The 22,857-nt window shown below is 41.5% G+C and overlaps 1 protein-coding gene across 1 annotated transcript in view; it reads right to left on the bottom strand.

Moving 5' to 3' along the window:
* Positions 1 to 22,857, bottom strand: part of MAML2 (mastermind like transcriptional coactivator 2) — a 370,219-nt gene that overhangs the window by 112,505 nt on the left and 234,857 nt on the right. Inside the window, exon 2 of the mRNA XM_032295930.1 lies at positions 649 to 2,199. Coding sequence (XP_032151821.1) covers positions 649 to 2,199 — 1,551 coding nt within the window. The remainder of the gene's footprint in view (positions 1 to 648; positions 2,200 to 22,857) is intronic.

Here is a 22,857-nt window from a genome sequence, read left to right as displayed (position 1 = left end):
GCTGGGTCAGATACCCAAACTCTGTGCTCTCATATCGTTATTCTTTCTACCTCGTATTAAAATGGTAGTTTAAAATCCTGTCTCTCTTTCCTTACTGTTCTTGCAGACAGGGATCATGTTTTATTTAGGGCTGATACTCGGTCCACATGCATCACAGGGAGTCATCGCAGGACTATTATGATGGATTGGGCATTTAGATATTCTAGTTGGTTGGTGCAGGTATAGATCAGTCATGTAATACTCAATCCCACCTCTGGCTTTATTCCAATAACTTAGCATAATTATAACATCTTGTACTCAGAAAGTGCATGCTGACTTAATGACTAATTTACTGCCTGGATAAATGACCATCTGATTGACAACTGGATATGTCACTAATGGCACATGTTATAATGCTCTATTCTGAGTAAGACCTTTGATCATTACAGATCACAATGACAGTAATGGCTCTACAAGGAAGTACCAGCCCTTGCCCCAGACTCCCCAAATGAATCAGGCTTTATGAGGTCTTCATATGACTCCATCAAGACCACTACTGTCTTTGGTCTTGATCTTGTCACAACATAAACATAACGGTAACCAAAGCATAACAATCAAGCTAAATGGTCTCTGGGAACTCTGTATTTGGGGAAGTAGAGCTGCCCTTACCTGTCTTTGTTGTTGGGAGACTTGATATCCCATTCCTGCGATGGGCTGATTCTGCATTTGCTGAAGTAGGATCTTTTGCTGCAGTGGCAAAGGTGACCTTAGCAAAGGCTGGCTTGGTAGAGATTGGGTGGGCTGAGAAGATGGCTGTTGCTGCTGCTGCTGCTGCTGCTGCTGCTGCTGCTGCTGCTGTTGCTGCTGCTGCTGTTGGGCTGAAATTGAGCTCTGCTGCTGTTGCTGTTGCTGCTGCTGCTGTTGAGCTGAAATTGAACTCTGCTGCTGCTGTTGCTGCTGCTGCTGCTGCTGCTGTTGCTGTAGGGTGTAGTGTAGGAGAGAAGGCTTGTTCTGGGAAGGCAAAACAGAAGGCATCTGCTGGTTTGCTTGATCTGAGTTAAAGTGAAACAAAGGCTTGGTGTTGCCCTGACGGGGCTCCATGGCTGGGTGCGGGTTGTTAATAAAACTTCGACTGAGATCCTGAGGCTTTTGCTGCATGAGCACATCCAGGTGCCCACCCTGGGCCGAGGGGCTGGCCTTGTACATGTAGTTAGCCATTACTTTTGACTGGCTGCTGCCGCCAGCTACCCCAGGCATAGGGGAGCTCTGTGGGCTGAATGTCTGCTGACCAAAAGAAGGACTGGGAATTTTCTCCTGCCCAAATGGACCTGGGGATGGTCCAGCAGAAGAGGACAAGGCTGACCAGTTGGTAGGCTGGTGCTGCTGCATCCGGGCATGCTGCTGACGATTGGCAGCTATCTGTTTGAGCTGCTGGGCATGAGACACTTCCTGCCAGCTTGGCAGGGCCCGGCTTGCTCCTGAACCTGTCTGAGGCTGAGCCTGGCTCTGAGGGACTGAAGGGATTGGAGACGAGGTGGAGAGGGCAGAGTTGGCCATGGAGAATGCGGGGCCAGCTGATGGGGGCCTCAGCTGAGGAGAGCCTGAGGGTCCCTGAGTCAGGCCCGGTGAGTATTCACTTTTGATCACGATTTTCTCCATCGGTAAGGAGGGCCTAGGTGTGCTCCTCTGACTTTGCTGACCCAAGTCAATGTTAAATGGGTCATCCTGCTTTATGGTGGCATTGATCATGTTCTCCAGTTCAAGGTCACTCATGGGAGGCACAGATATGTTGGTCAGTTCATTGAACAGTTCCTGCAGCTCAGGATCCATCAGTTGTTCGCCAGGGTCATCTCCGTACCTATTAGAAAAAATATTCTCTTGGGTCATTTGACCATCCATGTGCTTACTGCAAGACAGGGTCTCTCCCGGCTCCTTCTTTACCTCCTTTAAGCCCATATTAAACAGGCCATTGCCAGGAGAATGTGTATGGGATGACAGAGTGTTAGTCTTTCGCAGGGGGGCTTGGCTCATAGGCAAGCTCCCTGACATAATCTGACTTTGTCCGTTATTTACTTGGAGGCCACCTTGTCCTGCAGAGAGATTCTCTCCAACACGAATTCTTTTGATATCAAGAAATGAGTTGTCCACAAAGCCATTGGGCCGCTTGCTGTTGGCAGGAGACAGGTTAACTACCTGTTTTCTTTTCAAGGAACCCTGGAGCTGAAAGACAGAAGGGAATAAAAAGGAAAAATATGAGATATTAATCCAGTTATGCTTCTAATAAAAAGTGATGTGATATTTAAATGTTTCTTCTATTTATACACAAGATTCAGTTTTTAAAAAAAAAGGCACAAAGAGAGCAGAAATGAATCACAGCCTGGAAAATAATGAAACTCTCAGTAGCACAAAGAAAACAAAATAAAATATTTCTGGAGGAGGAGGTCAATTAGGTTAGAGGTCACAGTGGTTCCCATCAGTGGTTCATAGGTCAATGAATAAGATTCCTTCAAATATAAGAATTTATTCACAGTACCTAACCTTAAAGCATTGTTATTTTCTGGAGCAGGCCAAAATATTCCACATACATGCACACCCAACCCCTCACACCTACAGATGATCGGAGTGTGCACAATTTTAACCAAGATAGAAAACACTCGCAAGTATAAAGCTGGGACCAAATCTCTAGTCGCTTTTTTTCACAGACTCAACCCCTTCATCACTACTATCCTCTAAGTAAGTAATTAGAATAGTTCTCAAGTCTAAGAAGATACTCTATTATTGTTCATCAGTTTTTCTTCCTATAATTCCACTGCTTTGCAGCCAAGCCCATGTAGCAAAAGCCATCAGATGATCCTTCTCATATGAGGTACTTTAAGCACTGATTTTTCTGGTAATTCATTTCTTCTGTTTTCTGTATCTAAATCTTATTACCAAAATGAAAGTGTTCAGTGGTCAGGCTCTGGAATCAGACTAAACTGGGCTCAAGTGCCAATTTTGTCACTGGGTGCTATGTGATCTCAGCAACTTGCCTGAGCCTCAGTTTTCTAATCCAGAAAATGGGGACAATAGCACTTAACTCATAGAAAGAAATGAGATAATGCATATAAAAGTTTAGAAAGTGCCTGTTATGGTAACAACTCAATAAACAACAATTTATATTTATTTATAGTAAGTATGGCTTACTATATTCTGAAAGGGAAGTGTGTCTCTGAACAGGAAGATGTATAAGTTTTTCATGAATTAACGTTAAAGTGCTTCATTCACAACCTAGCAATCAGATTATACTTTATGAGCCTTGAAATTTACAGAGAAAGGCTTAAGAGCCATATAATCGCACTAATTAATTAAAAAGAAACATACAACATTCATCATTGATCCTCAGATCCTTGTGGATTTGTGTCTAAAGTGAGAGACCCTATCTATCAAAATGTGGATTTCCCAGTGCGGCAGACCCACTGAAATTATTCAGTGTTTGCTCAGCCTAACTGCAAAATACCTGAAGCAAAAAAGACATTTCCCAGATAGAAAATTCTATCACTTCTCCTTTCTTCTCTTCTCACTCAAGCCTACTTTCTCACCTGCCTGAAGATTTCTAGGTAGGCTAATCAAGAAAACGGAATTAACATAACTGAGTATACATTACATACCAAACACTTGAATATGGTTACTTTATTTCCCTTAATCTGCATAACAATCCCATTAGGAAAGTATTATTACCCTTAATTTAAATAAGAAAATCAATACTCAGAGAGGCTAAGTAACTTGTCCAGGATCACACAGCTAGCAAGTGGGCTTTAACTCAAGGTCTGTGTGGTTCTAAAGCCTATGCCATTTATACTCTAACATGCTGGAATTAGCTCGTTTAGTGCAAGGTCAACCTATGGTCAACCTAGTATGAAGGCAGTAAGTACAGAGACATCCTAGATTTCAAGTAAAATGATGAGGAATATGGGAATGGCCAGGATGCAGTATAGGGCTGGATGGGAAAAATCTGCTTTTTGTCATCTGGCTCATCAATACTTGTTTCAGTCATCCCTTATCTGTAGTTTTGCTCACACACAGGTGGTAAATAGTTATGGTGAATGTGCCATGTGGGTAAAATAGATTATAACTTTATATCATTGCTGATTGGTAATCAGAGAAAGGAACCTGGCCCAAGGCCGAGTGATTAGTCCCTTTCATGGGAATATTGGAATTGGAGAAAGTGAGACCAGGCTCTCTTTAGGTGGCTGTATAGTGATCTACAAAACTTGTGAACTGTTGTTTCATTATGTTAACTAGAGCCATAGAGAAGCAAATCTGTAGAAAGAGAGAAAAATGAAGCAGAGAAGAGACACATGTTTTAATATAATTCAGGGGCCTGTTTCCAATCTCAAGTCCACTGTGCATTTCTCTTTGTTTTCCTCGATGCACTGATACACTATGGAATCTTTATAATGAATTTCCCTGTTGCTTAAGCTAATATAAATTGGACATCTGTTACTTTCAACCAAGAGTTCTAACCAAGTTCCCTGAGACTTCGTGTTCAGTGGAGAACAATTTGCACAAGGGGCTGGGCATGCTTTGGACCCAGGTGTGAAGCATCCCCTCTCCCCCATCTCTGCCGTTTCTGCGTGATTTGCTGACACCTAATCTTGTCTACTCACTGGTGTAGACATCTTCACAGAACATAGCCAGCCATCACCACATTCAGCAGAAACTCAAAGTTGCCACTGTCTGTCCTCATGGGGCCAAGAACACAGACCAGAGAGAGTCAGCCATGTTGCTTCCAATTTATTTCAACATCAATTGCATTTTGAAGGTTCTTTCACAACTAGGAAAGAACAAACAAAGGAGTACATTCTTTTTCCAAATTTGGGTTATCACCTTTGATTTATTTTCCACTGCTTTGAAAAAACCTGTTCAGCCAGATTCTCTCACTGCTCTGGCCACTCCCTGGGCACTGCAGTCAGTACACACTCTGGGAAACAGCACTCACACTTTCTTTAAGCCATGAGGGTTGTAGAGACAGTCGTGATAACTGTATAATCATGAGTCATTTACTGAAGGCCTGTGTGTGAGATATTGTACTAAGCACTTTATATGGATAATCTTATTTAATTCTCACAGCTCTCAGAATCTTCACAACACTATATAAAGTTGATACCATTTCTCCCCCTCCCCCACTTTGCAGATGAGAAAACAGGTTTAGAGATCGAGTATCATTTCAAAGGACAGACAGAGTAAGCAATGAAGCCAGGAATCAAACCAGAGATTCCTACTGCAGAGCCTGTGCTCTGTGCTAAGTACCACCCTAGGCCCTGATGGAGGTAAATGGTACCCACGCCCGTGTTTTCAGGAAGCCAGGGATCTCACACTGATTCTGCCATTAACTTGTGTTGCTACTTCAGGGAAAATATTCTACTTTTCTGGGCCATAGTTTTCTTCTCCTTTATAAATGGGATTATCTCTCAGATCATTATCCTGCCCAAAGTCAGAAAATAACAAGCACTAAGGGAGGGAAGTTTGTGTTCTATGCACGCTGTGTGGTGGTGTAAGGTCACCACCAAGCACAGCTGGAGGGATTCCTCAAGATGGGGGACAGAAGAAGTGATGTGTGATTTCGTTGGGATAAAAAACATCCATCAGAACTTCACCGGGCGTGATACTTTACCAAGAGAATTTTGCGGATAGGCTGTGCCCTGCCTTCTAGCAGTTTCTAATCTAGCTGTATCACTGAGGCCCACTGAATGCATACATGCAGTAGGCACCAAGCTACTGGCATCAGCACCATACAATCTAAATGATTCTCAAGCATCATTTTTTGCTTTGAAATATTTCCTCTGCTGGACTAAAATTCTTCTATTAGATACATGGGTTTGAATTATGGTACAGAGTCTCTCAAAATAGAAATACTCCCTAAGCAGTAGAGGAGGAATACAGTCATTCATACTTCAAGGAGAAATAGTTTATGAGAAAATTCAATGCCAACTTACCAGAACAAGGATAAAGCCCGAAGGCAACAAGACCTAATCAGGGGAAAGGTGTGGAATAAGGGCAAGAGTTTAAATGGAGAAGGATGGGGCCAGGCGTATGGGAGTTGGGAGCTCCACACTGTGGACTCCCCCAGTGGCTGGGAGAAAAGAGAAGGGGAAGGGAGGAGTATTAGGGCAGCGATGTCCTGAGGGGCAGCGGGACCCAAATCTTCCAGAAAACACTTAACCACACTTGAAAGGCAAAGGGAAGACTCTCCAAAACAAATCTTCCACCCAGGGCTGACCTACCCATTAGGCATGGGAGACACAGTGCCCAGTGCTCACAACAGGTATAAGGACCAACAAAAATGGATTAATTTATTTTAGAACAGAAGGGGAAAAAATGAGAGTTTAGGTTAAAGAACTGTTTCAATATATGTTAATTTATTTATGTTCATGCCAACATGGTCATAAAATATAATTTTTAATATTTTTTCAAGGAATAAGGGACTTAAAAGGCAAGAGTGCCTATGGTCTATGAAAGCCTCTCGCCTCTTAACTACTGTGTACTGAATGCTCATTCTAGACAAGTGCTCTGTGGTGTAAGTTCTTGTTCCATCTCATGGCTCTCTGAGGCTTGCATTCTTATATATCCATTTCATAACTGAAAATATTGAGGCTCCTGACATTAAGATTACACAGTAAAGATACAGAGGCAGGATGCCAGGCCAGACATGTCTGGTTCCAAAATCCTAATTCTGAACCACTAGCCGTACTGCTTTCTTCCCTTTCTGCCTCTACCTTGCCAAATGTGGACAGCGTGCTGGACACAGTGGACCCAGACAGCCAAGACAAAAGGCCAACAGAATGAAGATGCATTGTGAGCACAGGGCAGGGGTAGGGGCATTTGGGACACAGAGGGATGGATGGCAAGGAGAGAATGATGACATCATTGGTGGGAGGTTGACGGTGAAAGCTCCGAGGCTCCAGTATAGAAGAGGGAAGAGACAAAGGGTCATTCTGTCAGTTGAAAAGATTTACTAAGCACCGGAGAGAGTTCTGAACCATATCCTATCAAATCATCCCTGGCACGAGGGAAAATATGCAGATGATTAAGCCAGCAGCAGGATGTACAGGCTTCCAATCAGCACTACCTCTCAATCTTTGCACTTTTTCCACTACCTAGGTGGATAAGGAGCATTTTTTAATTTTGCATGATAAATCTGTGCCCCGTAATTATGTTTAATTAATGAGACTTTGCATTTAATATCACCCTTTCACTGGCCGTCTAAGGAAGGGGCTTGTTTTGGGAACGATTTTCAACAAGGCAAGTCCAGTCTGGTTTGCAGATGACACAGAAATCACTGTACAGTACTTTCTTATGCTGAGATCCAGCAAACTGTTTCTTTTCACTCCCGTCCTTGTTCTCATTCTTCCATTTAAACACCTAGATGCTATTTGAGGCCTGTGGTCTCTGCTGGGGGAAGGCACAGGCCTGTCCTGGGCAGGGTCCAGACACAGTGGCCTGCCTGCCCCAGGGGCTGGGGTTGAAGGTATGAGAACGCCTAGGGACAAGGAAAATCCAGCACAGCAGAATTGGGGCTGGGGTCCTCAGTAAACTGCTTCTTTTTAAACAGCTATCTATGCTTCACTTTAGCAAAGGACTTGAAACATAAACTTTCTGGAGGGATTTGAAAATGCCACTATTGCACAATCCTTTGGCCTCTGTTTCTTCTCCTGCTCCCTATCCTTTTCCACAAAATAAATGCATTCTTTGTCTCCTGTGCTGCCCTAGAAACACGGAATGTGCCACACAAAGGTAACAATTCAGTCCATAGGTCACTTTTTCCCCCCAAGTAGACTTCTGTCTTTCTCAACCAGGCATAAACACAAGAACCAAATCTGCCACTGCCTAGATACTCAAGGGAGTATCTTGGTGCCATCATCTGTAAACTTTCCTCAGGCTATTTTACTCATGGCTGATTAGAGATAGGATTGGGGACAGATAACATCAGAAAGATACCAACCCAGAAGATAATATATGACTCTTGATTTGATTCTTGAAGTGAAAGTGTCAAGGATCCAGGAATAGTAAATTCTAGCTCCTCATGTACTTGGAGGTGAGAGCAATTCCTTCCTACCTTTCCGGCCCCAGCACAAAATAGGGTTTTCAGGCTTTTACTAAAGACAGAAAAAAACCTTCCCTTCTTATTTGGCCCTGCCAAGTTCTGAGCTTCTGTGTATTACTAGAGATTACTTTATGGCCACAGAGTACTTCAGTTTGCCCAATCAGATTTTAAGCTCTTTTGAGGGTGGGCGTTGCCTTACACTTCTCCAAGTTTCTTTCAGTACCCACCACAATGCTAGACATATTCTAGGTGTTTAAATAATTATTCATTGACCTCAGTGCCGGGGAAGCTGGATCCTTCTAACTATTGAGTGGGAGCAGTAAAACAATGCTGAAAAGGAGGCTGTGGCTTGTGGGGAACATTTTCATACCAAATTCACAAGCAATTTAATGGTTCCACTAGAATTTTGCCTGAGTGATTATTTTCCTTCTGTTTTTACTTTAAACAAATTTTAAATATATTTTGTAGTAGAGATGCAGTGTTGCCACGTTGCCCAGGCTGGTCTTGAACACCTGGGCTCTAGCAGTCCTCCTGCTTCAGCCTCCTAAAGCTTACAGAGATTACATGTGTGAGCCACCATACCTGGCCATTGATTATTTTCCTTTAAACCCTGAAGTCACGAGAATGTGAAGCCCTGAGAACTGGAACTGTGAAGAAAATGTAACTGGGACTACAGCCATGTGCTAACACACTTGGCTAATTTTAAATTGTTTTGTAGAGATGGAGTCTTACTATGTTGCCCAGGGTAGTGTCAAACTCCTGGACTCAAGGTATCCTCCCGCCTTGACCTCCCAAAATGCTAGGATTACAGCTGTGAGCCACTGTGCCTGGCCCAAAATAGCTACTCTTTATAAAGCCCTAGATAAAGCTTTATATAGAAGCAGGAACAATGCAAATTCAGGTTCTAGGTAGAGAAAAGCAGTCAACATACTGACTTTGAAGGCAATAAATACCAAGCTCTCCCATATTCAAAATTTATTTGATGCCTTCCCCCTCTCCCCTTTCTTAGATTTAATGGTTGACTTGTGAAAGAGTAACTAAATGACTTGGAATAATAGCATTTTCTCAGCTTGGACACTTCCATCACTTCTGCATGGAGAATGTTCCAAATTTATCTTTAAACAACAAAATAGTCATTGAGGAGAAGGGGAAAGGAACCAGCGCAACACTACCTCAGAGAGGGAGACATCCTCTCTTATCAAGATAAATGGGAGGCTACGGGTTCTAGAAAGAGCACAAGATTCAACTGCCAATAAACCTGGGTTCCTGTGTGTTCTTGTATTCTCATTGTTCAACACCGCCTATGAGTGAGAACATGCAGTGTTTGATTTTCTTGTCTTGTGTCAGTTTGCTGAAAATGATGGTTGCCAGATTCATCCATATCCCTACAAAGGACATAAACTCATCATTTTTTATGGCTGCATAGTATTCTGTGGTGTATATGTGCCACATTTTCCCTGTCCAGTCTATCATCAATGGGCATTTGGGTTGGTTCCAAGTCTTTGCTACTGTAAACAGCTCTGCAATGAACATACGTGTGCATGTGTCTTTATAATAGAACGATTTATAATCCTTTGGATATAATATACCCAGTAATGGGATTGCTGGCTCAAATGGAATTTCTATTTCTAGGTCCTTGAGGAATCGCCACACTATCTTCCACAATGGTTGAACTAGTTTACACTCCCACCAACAGTGTAAAAGTGTTGCTATTTCTCCACATCCTCTCCAGCATCTGTTATCTCCAGATTTTTTAATGATCGCCATTCTAACTGGTGTGAGAAGGTATCTCAATGTCATTTTGATTTGCATTTCTCTAATGACCAGTGATGATGAGCATTTTTTCATATGTTTGTTGGGGAGATTGGAGAGGGATAACATGGGGAGAAATGCCAGATGTGGGTGATGGGGGGATTGAGGCAGCAAACCACATTGCCATGTGTGTACCTATGCAACAATCCTGCATGATCTGCACAGGTACCCCAGAACCTAAAGTACAATTGAAAAAAAAAACAAAACCTGGGTTCCAAATGCTGCTCTCTTCCTATTTACTGTACAAGTCTAAACCAGTCACTTACCTTACCGGTATGATATGGACAATAATACCCCATGTCTCAGGGTTTTAGTGGGGATTAGCACAGGCATGTAAAGTACCAGCATTATTCCAAGCTCAGAGCAGAGCTCCATCACTGGCAGCTCTTTTTCAGTAAGAGAGGCAGAACATGAACCTTAGCTGGTCTGACACTTCCCACTGTCATTCTGACTGCCCTATGGACCAGGCATGTGCTAGAAAAAGAAAAAATGAAGGTTAAAAAAACAGATTTTTTTCTCCTCATCTGTAACACTGCATTTGTTTACCCATTCATTCAACAGATACTTAGCACCAACTGTATCTTCTATAAGGGTGCCTACGTCACAGGGTTATTGGAAGGACCACATAGCTAAAGCTCAAAAAGAGCCCAGAACATTGGTCTTAAAATACTGTTTGCAATTAGTGTTCGAATTAACAAAAAGAAACAAACAAAAAGGAGTTTACCAGTCTGTCTGGACACATAGTAAAAAATAAATACAGGATGATCACTGTTCTGAAGACTTGTGACGGCTTTATAGTCGTAGATGGGAGAGCCTCTGCCTGAGAAAGCTAGGAAAGGAATCCCACTCCCTTACAATGAAGTACCCCTCAGATATTCCAATGAATATAATGTTTCATATTATGATGTTCTGCTAGTGTCAGTGTAAACAAAACTTGCTGTCCAACAACAGGAGGATGTTTATATTAAATTAAAAGTTTAGAGTAATTTTCCCATCTAGTCTGCTACATTAAACAATATCATTCCAGATCCATTCAGTGGTAACCAACAGGATCCCCCTGCTGACTATATCCTTAGTCATCCTGACTAGTTGCTGCAATTGTTATAAAGCAAGGACCCTAGGGGCCATTTGGAGATGGACCCTCTATGTTTAACAGAGAAATGCACATCGTATTCTGTAAAAGCCTGAAAAACCCAGCTGCTTTGTGCATGAAATACTTTAACTATGACTCATTTCTTACCCAAAATATATCAAAGCAAATCCAAAGTAAATGCTATGTCTAAAATGTTGGCAATTCTCATGAAATCTCTAAATGCCCTCCTCAGCAGAATACACAATGCATTAAGTATCATTAATCAAGTGGCTTCTCTCCCTCCTTTCGCTTGGAGGAACCAGTCTGGAATGCTTTCTCTAAAGGGCATACCTCAAGGTCCATCCTACTTTCCCTCAAGTTTTTTCTCCCTGCTTCAATGATTTTAGCACTTTCTCTCTTATATTATTCTTGGTACTTGATTCAGGTCTGCAAGTTTTTCACTTCAGTATGATTATAGAAGCGAACAGAAGAGACGGTGTCATGTGCTTCTCATCCACTCCCACATGCCCATCCAAACTCTATTCGAAAAAAGTGCTCAATGGCTGCCTGACAATGTGACTTATCAGGCATTCAGAGGCCTGGGAACATCAGATGAGTCTGTTTATAGGGCATCTATGTTTCTCTGCCATTGGCCATGAACCACGCCCCCTTTATAAGCCATATGGCTGATTCTTAGCAACTCTTTGTCCAACTGTAGAGGGGCCAGTGTATATATCAGCAAATCCCATATGGCAGGGAGAGTACCCTAACACTGTTCCAGGGTTGTTTACTCATTATTTTGGGGTTTGAGCATGTCTACCAAGAACTCCCTTTTTTTGGGAAATAATATGAAACACAGCCACCCCTAATTTCATGGCCGCATTGCTCCCTTCATCTTCAGTGGCTTATGCAACTGAAATGGATATGAGAGAGCCCTGCCCTATCCTTCCCTATCTCTTTCTCTCAGGTCACATTCTTCATTCTTCTTCAGGCTCCTTCTGCTTTAAGTGCAGTGAGAAACCGAGTGTTCTCCATCTACATTCTGTGAATCTGACCCCATATCTCTCCTCTCTCTGGCCCAGTGTGTTCTCTATATAGCAACAAAAAGGGATTTCTTTCTCAACCCAAGCTCCAGCTACACTACTTTTTTTAGCTTTGTTTTTAATTCTAAGAACACAAAAGATCGTTTCCATTTCAGATGCAGGTCTTTTGCACAGACTGTCCCCTCTAACTGAAATCAGTCTAACGCTCTAACTTCATGTAACTTTGCCTACTCATATCATAGTTAGCTCCTCCTTTTCCTTAAATCTCGACTTAATGTGAACCGTCACAGAGATATCCCATGGCCATTCCATCTAAAGTACACTTTCATGTTTCCTTTCCATCTCCTGCTTCCTTTGCAGTACCAACTACAATTTCCAAATGTTTTTATCAATTAGCTTCCAATTTTTAAGTCTGTCTCCACATGTTAAAAAATAAGCTGTAGAAAGGGAAGCCTGAGCCACGTTTGTCTCATTGACCACTGTATCTTATTCTTAATATAATCCAAATAAATATAAAATGAAAAAGATTGTTTAAAGCAAATCAAAATGTCTAGAAGAAAACACGTCGAGATGTTGAAATACTTTCTGCTGGAGGCACAATGATAAATTTCTCTTCTTTGTTCGTATGTCTGCACTTTCTAATTTTTCTGCATTGAGCATACATTACCTAAATCATTAAGACTGAAATGAACATTTATTCAATACATCTGCCCTTGCTAACTCCTCTTCTCTGGGAATCCAACCCCACGTTTCCTAGTAGAGGGCACCTGAAGTGGAACATTTCATTTCCCCCAGCAGACTGGATCAATGTAGACATGTGGCTCAAACTGACCATTTTAAATGCTCTCCTAGTAATCCAGAATTGAAACACAGTCTTTTTAGTAGTATCCGTAGGCATTTGAAATTAGATATATGGAAGACCACTTATATTGTAGTCATTCTCAGCTGCACACAGCAGCAGGCAGGGAAGGTAAGTCTAAAGAGATAAGAGAATAAAATTCACACTCAAAGGGAAGGTAGAATGAGAACCTAGATTGAGAGAAGGAGAAGGGGAGAGGAAGAAGTGAAGAGGAAGAGGGGCAGTAAAAGGAGGAGGGAGAGAAATATCCTGAAAACTTTTCAGTTCCTAATTCCAGAACTTTGGGAGACTCAATTATATCTGCTACAGTAGAAACACCCCATAACCTTCCAATAAATCTCCCCGTCTCCAAATTTTCTTGCTTGAGATACTTTAAGAGAGCTTTTATTACCTGCAACAAACAATTCCCAAGTAAAACAAGAAAACCAATAATTACACTCAATGGAGTTTTCATAAGATAAATGCATATTTTTCTTAATTAAAGTTTAAATGCTGGAGAAAGGCTAAATGGGCACATTTAGTTTGGTTTCTCTTTCAACTTTCCACATGTGGTCATTAACCTCACTCTTCCATGTCCCTTGTGAAAGAAGAGCATTATGAATGAAGAAAGAGAGGTGCTGTTCCATGACAGCAGAATTCCAACAGGGTGTCTATTGTTTCCACATCGCTCTACATGGCATTCCCAGGGGAGGTCTGAAGATTACATCTCCACCAATTCTCCCCTCGCTGCACAAAAGCATTCTGAAAATAAAACTTCAGTCTGAATCATGTTTGGACAACCCAGACTACAATGTGTTAACTGGTTTGGATAGAATCACCTGGAGACACAGGTAGGATGATGAGACGTTTAAAGAGGTCCCTGCAATTTCAGGCTCATCTTTAACTCCATTACAAAGGAATGTTAAGCAGCATTTAGAAGGTAGTTTGGCAAAGTAACCTGAAAGCACCAAACAGCTTCTTTGATGTTCTTGGCATTGATGTCATCATTCTTTTGAAAGTTTTGAAGAAATATTTTTCTTATAGCAACTGTATCTAGGCTCAATATAAAGTGTTGATATGTGTTTTCTCCAGGCTAATGTTAGCCTGAGTAACTACGAACCATTTAGACGGATACTCTCTCAGAAGGTACCTCACCTTTCACTCCAGTCTATGTTTACTTTCACATCAAAGACACATCTAAGGGGAAATTGCTTAACTAGCTCTATGAAATATGAAATTTACTAAGATATTTGGTTATAATGGAAAAAAACAAAACAAAACCAAAAGCTACCCTCCAGGCAATTTAAGCCTTTCATGCCTGGAAATGAGAATTTTTAATGGCTGATAGAAAAGTTCCTTTGCTTTCTATAAGGCCTTCACGCAGACTTTTTCAACCAGGCATTGAAATCCTACTACTTGCCATTTAAAGAAAACGTTTCTTGATTATTTAAATGACGTTTGATGGAGGACAATAAAACCTTTATAGTGTTTGCAGTTCAACTCTTCTTTGAAGCAATGTCCTATAGCAATACAATGCCCTCACTTTGATCTGACTTGCTCAGCTCAGTAATTATATGACTGAGATGAATTCTCCACCTGACAGATTCTAATTCTTCATGTGTGGCCATATTCTTTGAAGAGGAAAAAAATACCACCTCACCTATATTGAAAAATAAAACTTTTAGCAGGTCAAAATTGTGAATCAATGGTAATTCTCTGTGTCGAAGCAGTGAGCCCTCTTCATTTGATGAGAACCACTGTTTTTCAGAACATGCTTATGATTTTCTTGAGGCCAATCTTTAAACAAGAATATGTTACAGTTCCTTTCTACGAATTCATTTGATGATGAATCAACATTCATCATCTTAAAGGAAAGCCAGCAGAGTATACTAACCTGGGCCTTGGATATCTGCTAACTGACTGCCCCTGATTAGAAGGAAATATCCACCCATTCTGAATGGGCATGAGATAACCTACTTTTTATGTCTACTTCAAGGAGCTCATTCTGTATCATTCCTTAAAGAACACTTTACAGTGTTGTGTGAGTCTGCTTAAAATTTTAAAAGCACAGAGTTAACTCAGTGAGTCCCTAATCCTCGAAAATATTATGGCTGTTGATTTTATTTGCCTTTAACACACAAGGCAGGGCAGATTTAAACAGAGAAAGCTCACCAGCTACAGCCTTGTAAATTGCTTTTAATCCAAGATGTCAGCAGGATTGATGCCACTGCGACTTTATCCCCCCAACCCCAAAACCTACATTTCTTCAGCGTATCTGCCTCATGATTAATATCTTGTATCCACTAGTTAGATTGCTGGAGGATAAAGTGCTTCCTTACACATGACCACTTCGCTGCATTTGTCATGACTAAACATGCTATTGTAGCTATGAACAGAGTCCTGTTTTTGACTAGTGTATTTTCTTTACTAGCCTCAAATCCCAGCTCAAAACTCACTCCTCAGAGTCTAATTGTGATCACTGCTCGATTATTTTGTGCCCCTGAAAGCCACTCGGTTCATGGTTTGCCTTTCTTGTGTATTTCATGTTTTTGGCTTATAACTGTTATTACGTCTTTTGCAGTTCCCCTGGCAAGATTATAAACACCATTTTGTGTCTCTTATTATCTGTTGAGGCATCATGTTGCAGTGGTTAAGAGCCCAAGCTTTGCATCAGAGGTCTGAATTTAAGTCCTTGTTGTGTCCTCTATGAGATATGAGCTTTAGGGTAGTTTATGTAATCTCTCTGGGTATCAGTTTCCTCCTCTGAATAATGGGGTTAATAGTTCCAATTCAGTGGTTATAGTGAATTTCAAATAAGATAATGTCTATAAAGTCTGTAACTCAAAATGTGACAAATAATAAATGCTTAATAAATGCCCGTGTGACATTGTGATATAATAAGAAATATATTTGGTCTCTGCCCTTGGGTCCTGGCTTGCAGTTACTAAAACCCTTGGACTCTCCAAAGTGATAAGTGTTTCTCTGTAAGCTAATGAGATGACTGATGGCTGGGGGCTCCTGGATAGCCTCAGGTTGGGGGCTGGTTGCCAGGGAAACCAGCCTTCTGATGAGAGGTTTGGGACTTTTGGCTTTACTGCCCAACCTCCAGGGAGGACAGAAGGGCTAAAGGTTGTTTTGATCACCAGTGGCCAATGATTTAATCAATCACATCTATGTAATGAGGTCTCCATAAAAATCCAAAAGGACAGGGTCCAGGAGCTTCCAGGTCGCTGAACACCTGGGGGTGCCTGGAGGTGGGGCACCCAGGAAGGGCGTGGAAGTTTCGAGCCTCTTTCCACTGGCCTTGCCATATGCATCTCTTCCATCTGGCTGTTCTATGTATCTCTTATAATAACCTTTATAATAAACTGGTAAATGTTAAGTGTTTCCCAGAGTTCTATGAGCTACTCTAGCATAGGAATCAAACCCAAAGAGGAGGTCATAGGAATCCCAATTTATAGCTGGTCAGTCAGAAGCACAGGTCACAACCTAGGGCTTGCGACTGGCATCTGAAGTGAGGGGCAGTCTCATGGGACTGAGCCCTCAATCTGTGAAATCTGGTGCTATCTCAGGTAGAGAGTGTAATAATTGAGTTAATTTCTGAAACATCCAGTTCGTGGCTGCAAGAAAATTGCTTGGTTGGTGTGTGGGGACTTCTCCACTACCACCACCAAACTCCTGGTATCACAAGTATTCTGTGATGAGTGAGAGTAGAAAACACACTTTGGCTTTCCCCATCTTTAATAGTCAGCTGTTATTTTTATTTAGTCTTCTGGGTATCCCATAGAACATAGTATTCAGCATACAGCAGAAAAGAGAAGGAGCAAATGGCATTTTTTGGGTGACTACTTAACAGAAGACACTTTCTAAATATCGCATGAATCCCAGCTCCCCTACTTACTAGTAGTGTGACCTTGGGCAAGTCACCTAACTAATGTACCTCAGTTATCTCATCTGTAAAATACACAGACTCATTATCTTTACAGGGCTGCGGTAATATAAAGATTAAATAAATACATGTAGACAGCTTAAAGCAGTTTCTGCCACAAAGAAACTGACCAATAATACCAGCTATTATTACTATTAAATCCTCACAACAACGATGAGAGATGGATACAAGAAATACTTTTTTTTTTTTTTTTTTTTTTGAGACAGAGTCTTGTTCTGTCACCAGGCTGGAGTGCGGTGGCGCAATCTCGGCTCACTGCAATCATGCCTCCTGGGCTCAAGCGATTCTCCTGCCTCAGCCTCCAAAGTAGCTGGGATTACAGGCACGCGCCACCACACCTGGCTAATTTTTGTATTTTTAGTAGAAATGGGGTTTCACCATGTTGGCCAGGATGTTCTCGATCTCCTGACCTCGTGATTTGCCCTCCTCTGCCTCCGAAAGTGCTGGGATTACAGGCACCAGCCACCGAGGAAACTTTTTCATAGATGAGAAAAACAAGGCTATAAAAGTGTAAGCAGGCTGGGTGCAACGGCTCATACCTGCAATCTCAGCCCTTTGGAAGGCCAAGACAGGCAGATTGCTTGAGTCCAGGAGTTTGAGACCAGCCTGGGCAACATGGCCAAACCCAGATTCTATAAAAAATACACAAATTAGCCGTGTGTGGTGGTGTGCATCTTAGTCCCAGCTTCTTGGGGGGCTGTGGTGGGAGGATCACTTGAGCCTTGGAGAGCAAGGCTGCAGTGATTGTGCTGCTGCACAATAGCCGGGGCAACAGTTTGAGTGTCTCAAAAAAATGAAGTGCAAGCAACTTGACCAAGGTTGTCCAGCCAGTAATTGAACGAGATTTTCCTGACTGAAAATCTATGCTCTTTACAAGATGTATTCACTACAGGAAACATCCATTTCATTCTAGAGGGTTATTTCAGGGAAGCACTATAGTAATAAGTAGACCCTCAGAGAACTACACATCATAGGCAGGGCTGAACGTGAAGCGGGCCTGGGAAGAGTGGGTACAAGCGAGCTCCGTGAGATACAGAAGTCCTGTCTGGCTTTGATGCCATGCAGAGGAATGTGGGCTTAATTACGAAGATCGTGGGCAGGCATTAGTGGACTTCAAGCAGGAGAGTGACAGTAATGTATTTTAGAAAAATAACTCTAACTACCAAATATTTGTGTGTGGGTGGGAGACAGGGCAGCTTAGGCCTGAAGATGGATAAGGTGTCAGTACGCAGTAACAGAGAGCGAAAGCTGGACCTGGGCTAAGGTGGTAGCAGCAGACGTGGAGAGCGTGAGAAAGAACTTAGGAACCAGAAACCAAACCAAGTTTACGATTAATTCTATGTGGGAAGTGTAGTGGAGAGACAGGAATTAGGACTAAATACAGATTTCTGGATTAGTGACTGGGTAGATGATGGAGTCATTTGCTGCTGAGGAAAGGAATGTAGGGAGAGGAGTGTGTTTCATGATGGGGTTGGCAGGCAAGCAAATGATGAGTTCAAGTTAGGGCATGTTGAATATGAGATGTCTGTGGGGCGTGTAGGTGGAGACATCCCCTGCTAGTGAGATATTCAGGTTTACAGATCACGAAGGAACTTTGGTCTGTCTGTGTAGGTTGGGTTGAAACGCTCGTAGCATTGGCTGAAAGAACAAATTTGGCTGTGAGTGTCCAAATGGATTGTGAGGAGCCAGAAGAGAAAAGGGTGGGAATGAAACTCTGGGGAACATCAAGATTTAAGGAGCCAGGGGGAGAGGAGATGAAGAGCTGAAAGATTATGAAGAAAAGAAGAGAGCACTTCAAGGAGGGAGTGAGAAACCTCATCAAATGCTGCGGAGGTCACCTGTGACAGGGCAGAGCTGTATCGGTGGCATCTGGCATTTGATGGTGATTGGGGACAGGCACCAAGTTGCAATGTTTTGAGGAGTGGATGGAAAGTCACAAAAGGGAAACAAAGTGGGTATATTATTCTTCTTAAAAGCTTTACTGGAGGAAGAAGAGAAAGGACAGTGGCTAGAGGGAGTTACAGGGTAGAAGACTTCCTCATCATTTTGAAATCCTTCACAGCAGGTGGTACAATACTTGGGATTTCGGAGGGACACAGTTAAACATTCTTGAATGGAGAATTCCGTCATCTTGCCTAGTTCTTTCACTTCATGTTGTTCCTTTTCTTCCATATTTTCTTCCTCTTCTCTATCCCAACAGGAAATGCAGAGAGGCTGCAATTCCTTGATCAATTACTAGGTGGAAGACATAGAGTTTGTTTCTTCTGCAGTGGCTAAACAGTTTGTATGTAATAGGAACTTCAGTATGCACTTGAAGTGGAAAAGATAAGAAAGAAGCCAGGTCACAAGAAACATAGATATGACAGAGAAAGCATCGGTGTTGCATTCAGGTATTCTTTTGATTGGGTTTTATTTTCAAATAAATATAGGTATATGGCAAACTCTTATTCAAGGAACAAAATAACTACTCCATGGGAGGCTTACAAAAGAGATGGATGGTATTGAGTGGATTCAATGAAAATTTTGGTGGCATATATTTTCAGGAAATCTAAGGATGCTAAAAGCCTATTTAAAATAGTATCCAATTTGATCTTGATAACCAAAGATATTTCAAAGCATCAGGATTGGGTCTAATCGCTTGTTAAATTAAGGTCACATATGGGAATTGCTTTTGACCAGACAGTTTCATGCTCCTGAATAAAAAGGCTCTAATAAAGTTTGATCTTTGAATGCCTATCATGTATTATCAAGCCTATCATTTTCTCCATCAAAGAAAATATAGTCAGAAGTCAGAAAATAAGGGAGTGGGGAGGGGGAGCGGTCAGGACAGAACAATCTAACATTTCTGCATCAGTTGAGACCATTCTCCATTATCTGTACTCACATAGTAAGCACACATCACTTTATTTCTTGCTTTTGCTTCTTATCATATTTTTACACTTTCAATATCATTAAGTAACACCCTTTTTCCTCCATGATAGCTGGTGTCACAGGTGCTTTTTTCCTCCTTTTTATTACTTTTGGCAGTAAAGAGAATTTTTTTCTCTCCCATTGACCTGTACCTATTCCTAGCAAATTCACTGCTTTATGATAAGTGCCAACATGGTCATACGCAGTTGCAATTTATCTTTGCACGCAGCTGGTCTGTGTGCATGTGTGTCTGTGTGAGTGTTCTTCTCTCCCATTGTTTGGCTCCTTTTAACTCCACTCAGATCTCTCTAATCACAGTTTGGAATTCACCTGAATTTCCCTGCTGTGAGAGCTGAAAAAGCTGACATCAAGTTGCTAAGACCACAGCTATGAAAAGGAAATAGCACATCTTTATTGGTGGAGCACATTAAAAGAGGTGAATGTGAGGTTTTTAAGTAAGATGCTGCATACGCATAACCTCTAGGTGCTTGACAGTGACATTGTCCCACATGTTGGCCATCTCCTCCATAATTAAAGAAAAGCTTTGAAAAAAGAATAGAAGTGTTTGATTTTTCACACTAAAACATTATTCTGGAAATTCAGAGCCCACAGCTTGCTATGCCCAATCCAAAGCATGGAAATTGTTCACACAAATCCTTTCATGAGGCTGAGGGAGACCAGCATTCCAGCTATTTTCTGCTCTGAGGGAAACATTTTAATTTCTTATGATTTCTTATGTGTCCATTCACAAGATTAGTTTTCTTTTTTTCTTAAAAAAAAAAAAAAAAGCAAGTTGCTATAGTGACAATCATCCATCACAGAGCCCTTACTTGAGTACTTACAAACGTTGCTTATTAAACAAGCAGCCCCTTGTGTCACATGGAAGGCCAGTGAGAAACATCAGTATATCAAGATTGCCAAAGATTAACTAAATGGTGAAAATAAAAAATATTTTAAAAAATGGAAACAGAAGCATTAATGGATGCTTTCATTGGACAGGGCACACTATACATAACACAGCTATTTCTCTACCACAAAGCCAACTGAACAATTTCACAGTGATCACACCTGACAGGGCCTTGAAGAAAGCAAGGAAGAGGAAATGAGCTTAGCCCATTTCCAAAGACAGTCTGATGTCTGTTTTTTGCCAAAAACTCAGCAGCCATGTTGTGTGGCATGAAGCATGACCTGGGGCAGTGTCCATCTCAAGAGAGTGGCCTCGGGCTTGCTGCTCAGAGGCCTTGGAGGGAAAGCAGGGCTTAGCCCAAGAACCTGTGTATATCCATTTCCTTTTCCTGGGGGTAGCTGGACTAAAATGCCTGAGCCATTGGGTATGCTTCCTGACTTACGCAAATGTCACCAGGGATATTTGTGCAAAGATCATTACACTCTATGAAGTACTAACAAGATATGAAAAGCCATCACAGAACCAGAAGGAGACCATTCTTCTCTCCCCTCTGATTCTACTTGCTAGACAGGATAGGCTTCTGACCTCCCACTCTTGCCCCAGCTTGACCTTCCATGATCATATGTCTGCTATCCATGCATTAGCCATCGCTTTCTTCCACAGGCCTATTAGTTTGAAAGAATAACTGATAATACATTCCTAAGGCTCGATTGACTCATTACTTTTTGTGATATAAGGTACATAGCTGGCTTAATTGAAAGTGTTCTCAGAAAGAAACAGAAAAAGGGAGGCAAGAAAGAAAGCGTGAGGGCCACTCGGTCAACTGCTGAGAAGAAACACTGGGGTTTCCCTTCCTGGTTGTGGGCTAAGCAAAAGCTCACCTTCTGCACCAGGGGCTCTCTCTGCATTTGAGTCACGGAAAATCAGCCAGCAAACAGGCAACAATGCAGAAATATGTTTGGCTTCATCTTTTATGAACAATCTGAATTCAGTTTGCATTTTGCAGCAAAAACAAGGATAGTTTTTCTAGAAGATAGATGGGAAGGAGGAAGAGGAGGAGGAAAATAGAACACAATAGAAAAGTCTTTTAAAGACAAAAAAAAAAAACTTCATAGCTTTCTTAAGTGACAACCTAGGGCTACTCACATTTAATCATGCTGTTCTAAAGGAAGCACACTGTGCCAAAATTTCTATGAGGATAATTTCACTGCCCTGCATTGTTTTATTTCAGACTGCTCTTTACTTTGAGTCTGTATTTTCAAATTCTTTCTTTGAATATTTATGCCCTTAGGCAGACATATTAACTCATTTTACATTGAGAATCTCATTACATCAAGTAAAAATCCTAAGCCTGATAAAATGATTTACCCCCTCCATTTAACTTTTATTTTAGTCTCCCACCAGCTTCCCTGAAGTAGATTTGCTGCCAAGCTATAATACTATTTTAGACTGAGTCATCCAAGCACACTGAACAGCTTTTACTCCGCTCCTAATGTTTCTCCATCCCCGTTGTTTGGAAAAAAAAAAAAAAAAAAAAAAAAGAAGGGAACGTGTTTTTCTGTGGGTTTGCATTTGAAATGGTTACGAACGATGAAGAAAGAAAAATAGGAGGCTTTAATCCAGGGTGTTTGGCCCCTAGGGAACACAGGCTACTCTCTTCCCCATCTCTTATCTCCTTAAAGGGGGTCTGTAGTGCTATACATTTTTAAGCTCTACTGAGGCCTTGAAACCAGCGAAAGCATATGAAGGCGGTTATATAAGTTTAAGTACACAATGCTTCATTTATTCATGGAGAGAAATTGAAATCATTCATAGAGAGTGTAGTTGAAAATACCTACTGGAAAAATTAAAAATAAAAATAAAACATTTGATGATCCTGCTCTAGGAAACTGACATACCATCTTCAGAGTTGGAGAATTCTAAAAAAAATAAGGGAAACAGGCCTTGGTTTTTTAAAACATTTAATTCAATTATTTTTAATTTGTTAAGTTTTTTTCAGAGACGGAATCTTGCTACATTGCCCAGGCCGGTCTTGAACTCCTGGCCGCAAGTGATTCTCCTGCCTTGGCCTCCCAAAATGCTGGGATTACAGGCATGAGCCACCATGCCTAGCCCTGGGAATCATGTCTTCTGAGGGAAATCCTGACCATTCCTTGATGGTTCAGACTTTGCCACGGGCAAAAGATATTCCAGACTGAGAAAGGCACCAAGAGTCTTGGTGGGAAATCAGTATAGAGGTACCAGATTTCAGTTTCTATCACCTG

The sequence above is a fragment of the Sapajus apella genome, unplaced genomic scaffold (assembly GCF_009761245.1).
Source record: "Sapajus apella isolate SASKATOON/1434 unplaced genomic scaffold, GSC_monkey_1.0 scaffold34, whole genome shotgun sequence".
NCBI lineage: Eukaryota > Metazoa > Chordata > Mammalia > Primates > Cebidae > Sapajus > Sapajus apella.
Note: the sequence above shows the minus strand (reverse complement) of the source record. Positions and strands in the feature narration are given on the sequence as shown.